We start from the raw sequence: 6827 nt of genomic DNA on the forward strand, positions 1-6827 counted from the left end.
AGAATAAATGCCATTAATTTTACTCCAATATTATTGGGGTGAAATTAACATTTTATAGATGAAAAACAGTGGTTAAAATAAAGCCGGACTTGATATTTTTACTATTTGATTTATGTTTATTTTTATATGAGTAAAAATAAAAATATTTTTATTTATCAGTGAAATTAAGATTATTCTCATGTTGATTGGTTTACTTATTTGATTTAATTTAATAATTTTTTTATGTAATATTAAATTATAATTATAATTATAATTTTTTTTAAAAATGAATTTAATTTAATTATTTCATCTTTCCTTAGATCTTAAAATTCAAAGTAGAAAAAAAAATGAAATGAATAAAATGGGGGTGATATGTCAAAGTGAAGATGATAGGAAGAGAGAGTGATAAGGAACGGAAAGAAGGCTAAAATTGGGTAGCTGTGTTTTGCCTTTAATGGGAGGAAAAGCAAAGGGGGGCGGAGGGGACAGAGAAATGTGTAAGAGACGAGGAGTTCACGTGAGAGGTATGCCCCAGACTGCGACGGGACAACGTGAAAAGATGAAAAAGTTGTGGGGAGGGATAGGGATTTTGGAATCAATTTGATTGGGGGTTGGGACCAGCTGCCGCTGTCTTAGGGTGGAGCCCGAGAGAGTTGACTCGGAAGACCAAAAAAAAAAAAAAGCCCCCAAAATCCAGGTGGAATCCATGCTTGCCGAATGTTTTTTTGCACGTAAACGTTTGAGCCATATTTATGAAATTAAAAACATCAAACATTTATTTATTTTTTCACTTCTTGCTATTTTTATATAAAATAATTGAGAATAAGAGAATGAGTTTCAAATTATAATTTTTGAATTTAAAAATTGTTGAATATAATTTTTTTATGAATAATTGTATTAATAATGAATTATTGAATTAAATCTCAATTTTTTTTTTATTTTTTGCCTTCAATAAATAGTTCAACAACACAACAAAATTTTTTTTTTCAAATTTTGGAGTTGTGATTTGAACAATCCATATTCCGTAACCTTAAATATCTTTTTTTTTTTTGGACAATTTGTTTCAACAACCCATAACTTATATGGTATTGTGCTTTTTCTTTTTAACCTTTTTTTTTCTCATGAATTTATGGTGAAGTAATGGGAATTATTTTTACAAAAAAAGAAAAAGGAAAGTTGGGTCTTTTTCTTACAAGTTTCACCTACCATATTATCTGTATTTTTATTTTAAGTTTGAATACAAGACCTTTAGAAGGCCAAATAATGAAAAAAAAAAAAAAAAAGAACTTGAAATGTATACATAATAATGAGAAATTATGTAAAATTTCTTATTCAACCAAGAATTAGGGCCCCCAATTAAAGGTATAAGCTCAACAAAAGAAGGTAGATGGGCCATTGCATATGAGCTTATCCAAACAAACAGGCTCAGCAACTGCAACAATATTTGGGCTGGCAGCCTGTTAACATTTGAAAGATAGGATTAGGAAATGTTTCTTTCTTTTTTTTTTTTTTTTTAAATAGTTGAGGCTGTCAAGAATTAAATTTTGATTATTGGAATTAAAATTTCAATATTCTATCAACATAATATATGATTTTTGGCTGTTTTTAAATCTTTTTTTTTTTGTCAATTATATTGGTAGTAATAGTGCCAATATTTGCTCCTAGAGAGCTTTATTTGATGGTACATATAGTTTCATGCAATATATAGCAATGGCTAAAGATATTCCTCAACTAATTAATTATGAAGATTTGTAATTTGTTTTAGGTGAAGGGCATTTGACACTTCTAGCATGTTCATTCTTGCAATGTGAATGATGTTTTTTTGTTTAAAGAAAAGAAAATAGATATAATATTTTGGCTATTTACTTTAATTTTAGATATATAATTAATAAATTTTTATAAAAATGTAAAAATTACATAAAATACAATAAAACACAAATAGTAAAAATTAGGTAAGACAAATTAGAGCCTATACTATATATATGTAAAAAAAAAAAAAATCTTTGGAGAATTTTGATGAAAATTTAGGCTTCGTTTGAGTAGTGTTTTTACTTTTTGTTATTTTTTTTTTTTTTAATTTCAATTCATTTTGTATTTTTTACTTTTTATTAAAAAATATATAAAAACACCAACCTTGGCTAATTATATGTTCATCCCCACTACAAAAAGGTTTGCAAATCAGTTGCATCATCAATCAGTACTTCAATAGTATTTATCAGAGCTGAACCATTGGGAAGCATCGGAAAGGTACGAAATTCTTCTTCTCTGCATAAACGACAGAACATTTTTGTATATTTTATCATTTTAGTATAAACTATATGGCATTTTGGCTTTACCCATCATTATTTTGAAACCCAAATTTCTTTTATCATTTTTCATAAATGTTTGTACTTCATTTGTCAAACCTAGAGTTCTTCCAAGCAGCTGCCAATTTTCAACCTTCCCACAGACCTAAATATCTCATTTTTAATAAATGTATTAGGCTATAAGCTCTAGAGTTCCATGTTGCAAAACCCAAGTAAGCTTTGCTTTACAGTCCCAAGTCTTAATATTTAATTTGTGCGTAGGAGTTAATCTTTAGGGTTTTGGTTTTCAATTGTGTTTAGTAAAAGGTAAGAACATGCTTTTTTTTTTTTTAATTTAAGGATTCTGTCATAAAATGCATTATTTCATGTAGTAAGAACCTTTCAATCAGGCTCCCAAATGGAGTACTTTTAAGCAAATTAAAGCCATGTAATCTGAATTCGAAAAGGGAAAATACAGTGCCAAAAGCAATGCATACGACACTGCAAGTGAACAAAAACTCCAAGGCAACATGCTCAAATGATAATTTATATCAACCTGTCATTCTCTGGCTTCATTTTATAACCCTTAATTTTGTTTTTATTTTATAATAAAATAATGCTATTTCACATTCATTAGGAGCCTCAGATTAATCTCAAAACTATAGGATATATGATGTATGATTAATTTATTTCTATATCTGTCAAACACAACAGAAAAATCCAAGTGTCCCTGAGTATGATGGGTGGATTGTTTTGGCTTGATACTGAACAAGTTGATTAATCAAAGTTCTCTATTCCAAGTTTTTTTTTTTTTTAGTTTTTAGCTCAACATTCGAAGCTGTTGTTTTTATGTCTTTGGCTTCCATATGTTTTGGGTAATTTCCCTTCAATATCTTTAGAAATTTGTGTAATACAATGACAATTGTGCTTCAAATTCATTTACTTATTACAAAAACAAATGTGTTATCAGTTCGGGTATCTTAACCACATGGTTTCATTCCTTACTTTCATGCTTGCTGATTTGTTTTTTATGTTGTCTTAATTAACGCAAAAACAAAGACTATACCATGGGATTCCTGAGAATTCCCCCTGGAAAAAAATTCCAAAAAATAAATGCTCTGAAATATTTCTTTTAACCCACATGTCTTTTAGTCCTTGTATCTCAAAGCTTAGGAATCCTCATCAGAATTCTCACGGATTTATATTTAAACCTCAATTCCTTAACTTATATGATTCTCCTTTTATGCTTCCCTTAGATTCTTCCTATGCTCTTCTTCAGCAGCATGCATTTCGATAACTTGTACAATATACAAAATTAAGTGGAAAAAAGGCAGCAAAAAGTTTGTCAGCTTTCTTTGGTTCTCTTCCAACTCCAAAGATATTTATATTAATAACTATTGTTTACAACTGTTTGAGAGACTGCACTCTTGTAAGTAAGACAAATAAACTATGATATTATGAGATGATGAATTGAGTGATGAGTGGAAATTGTTGGCATAAATTATCCTACATATATATAAAGATGGTTCAAGTGTTGATGTTTCATGGTTAAGTGAGGCAAGTTTCCTAAATTTCAAACATGTAATCAATTAAGATGAGGTCCAAAAAATTTTTGTTGGACCTTTTCTCAAAGACAATTAAGTGGTAGGGGCTATGGCGAGGGCTGAGGGAAGTGTCCCTTTATCTTGGGTGGCATGGTCGAGTAGTCTATTTAAGGTGGGGTTGGGGCTGTGAGGAAACCAGTCCTTCAATAAGGGAACAAAAGGAAGTGTATCACGTGTGAGTTGCAGAAGGGTCAATTTCTGTGGAAGTGATGAAATGGAAAGATTTATGGACCCTTTCTCAAAGGGGTGTTTACCTGTCTATACCTTCACAAGATACTAACTTAATTTTTAATTGCAATCGTCTTGAATTCCAAATTCAAAAATTCTTGTGGATATCCAAAACTGGTCCTGGATAAGATCTCTTACAAATTTTGATACAAAAGTTGGTGACTGCAGGGAGAAAGAGATCAGTGAGAGAGAGAGAGAGAGAGAGAGAAAGGTTGGAGAATGTTGGAAGCTATGGAGAGCATTAGTGTGTATGTGGGGTATAATTTATTTGTTAAAGCCTAAAAAAGTATATATGTCTTCCATAGAGATCAATGTTTGTGGGACAGCAGGCATCGGTAATATTTTTGCTAAAACTTAAAAAGCATGCTTACATTACATCTTATATGACAAACATTATTACAATGGAAGGAGACAAATGTTAATATCATGACTCACACACTCATTGTCTTAAATATTCATGTGACAGAGAGCTATTCATATATATATAATAGATGGCCATTAGCTCCAATTCCATGGAGTGTATTTAGTTTGCTTTTACAATAGATCTATATTCATATACAGAATCCTAGACTTACAAGTTTTTATTGACCACTTAACCATTTGTTCTTTCTTTTGTTCATGAATTAATTAGACATTAAGATTAGGGGAAGGAGGATCCGAATATAGAATTTCTTGTTTGAGAACAGATAATTAACTAGTAATAGTTAAATTACATCTCGGGTATTGTTGATCCTTGGCTTATACTCAATTAGAGGCCCAAGCTATGAATTATATATATATATATATATGTACATTCATAGAGCTTGCTAGGATTTTCACTATAGATGAAGAGAGAGAGACAGAGAGAGAGATCAAATTTGGACAATGACCATTCCTTTATTGAATTTGTCTCATCGGAACATGCAAATTTTTTGGCTGCCATGAGTCTTTCGAGGGACCTCTCTCTCTCTCTCTCTCTCTCTCTCTCTCTCTCTCTCTCTCTCTCTCTCTCTCTCTCTTTCACATCAAAAGATTCAAAATCAAATGTACTCCATCAATCAATAACAATTACTATTCTTTACTATGGCATTACAATTGAATCCCACCTGGATGGAGAAATGAAACAGTAATATATAAACTGACTGCTAATAGATACAATTTAGGCAAAAGAAATAAGAGAGAAAAAAGAAAACACCAAAGTACTGCATAAAAATGATTTCTTCGTTACATGAGATGTTATTAATTTTGAATAAGAAAAGAAAAATAGAGTATTGTTATAGTAAAGGCAAATGAAAATTGAGAGCAACGTATTTTTAAGTAAAGAAAACTTAATTTTCTTTAACATACAAAATATTACAATTTAATGCTTGATTAATAATAACCCACTAAAATCATGGTCCTAAGATTACACCATGACTACAAACACGAATAACAAAAATAACCAACACTAAAAAACAGAAACAATTTGAAACATTCAACTAAGCAATGTTTATGAATCCACATCAGCAGTTCTAAACACGTATTCTAACACTACTCCTTGCTTTAAGAGTTGCAAACACTAAGTTTTATCCTCAAAAATTCAAACTTGCTAACCGGTAGTGGCTTGGTGAAAACATTTGTAACCTGATCTTTTGTTTTGCAATAGACAAGAATAACAGCTCCATATTTCTGTACTTCTTTTAAGAAGAATAGTTTAATATTAAAATGTTTAATTTTCTCGTGAAACATAGGATTTTAAAATATAGCAATAGCAGCTTAGTTGTCACTTGTCAATAAGAATCTCCGTGCTTTCCTCCTGTTCCAAGTTAAGATTGATTAAAATCTTTCTCAACCATAAAGCTTGATTAATAGCAGCTGTTACAGCAACAAACTCTACTTTAGCTATGGATTGAGCTACTCTTTCTTATTTTTTTGAGCTTCATGAGAAAACACCAGAACCAAATGTGAAACAGTAGCATAAAGTGCTCTTCATATGATCAATGGAACCTCTCTGATCACTATTTGAGAAACCAACCAACTTAAACTCTTTGCCCTTTGTGTATTTAATGCCAAAATCACATGTGCCTTTCACATATCTAAGCACCCTCTTTGCAGCCTTGAGATGGCATTCGTTTGCATAGTGTATAAACTGAGATAAAATGCTTACAGCATTCAAGATGTCAGGACGAGTTACTGTGAGATACATCAAACAACCAATCAGAGTTTTAAAATATGTCTGATCAATCTTTTTTATATCATCTTCTTTACAAAGCTTTTTTTTTTTAGTTCATTGGTGTGCTCATTTCTTTACATTTTTCGAGTTTAAACTTTTTAAGAATCTCCTTGGCATATTTTTTCTGACAAATTAAATTTCATGTTCATTCTCTTTGATTTCCATTCCAAGAAAAAAAAAAGGTTATCAATTCGATATCTGTTATCTAAAAAAACTCCATCATATCTTGCTTAAACTTTTTCATAATACTTATGTTATTTTCTGTCACAAGTAGGTTATCCACATATAGTGAGATGATAAAAATGTCAGCTTCATTATGCTTGACATGTAATGTTGATTCAGATAAGCTTTTAGCAAACCCCAAGTTCTGCAAATGTCCATAAATCCTGCTGTACTAAGCTTTTGGAGCTTGTTTCAATCCGTAAAGTGTCTTTTTAAGAAGATAGACCTTGTCTTCTTTTTTTTCTTTTACATAGTATTTTGATTACTCTATATAAATTTTCTCTTACAGAAAACCATTCTAAAATGCTGACTTGACAT

At 30.6% G+C, this 6827-nt stretch overlaps 1 protein-coding gene across 1 annotated transcript; it reads right to left on the reverse strand.

Annotated features, from left to right (window-relative positions):
- Positions 1–5837: 5837 nt before the first annotated feature.
- On the reverse strand, positions 5838–6827 carry LOC149516369 (secreted RxLR effector protein 161-like). Its single transcript, XM_089766241.1, has 4 exons — positions 6804–6827; positions 6537–6654; positions 6062–6247; positions 5838–5977 (listed from the first exon to the last, which is right to left on the reverse strand). The coding sequence occupies exons 1-4, from the start codon at positions 6825–6827 to the stop codon at positions 5838–5840; spliced, it is 468 nt and encodes a 155-aa protein (XP_089622367.1).

The sequence above is a fragment of the Durio zibethinus genome, chromosome 10 (genome assembly GCF_047325235.1).
Source record: "Durio zibethinus cultivar Kanyao isolate XHJ-2024 chromosome 10, ASM4732523v1, whole genome shotgun sequence".
NCBI classification, from domain to species: Eukaryota; Viridiplantae; Streptophyta; class Magnoliopsida; order Malvales; family Malvaceae; genus Durio; species Durio zibethinus.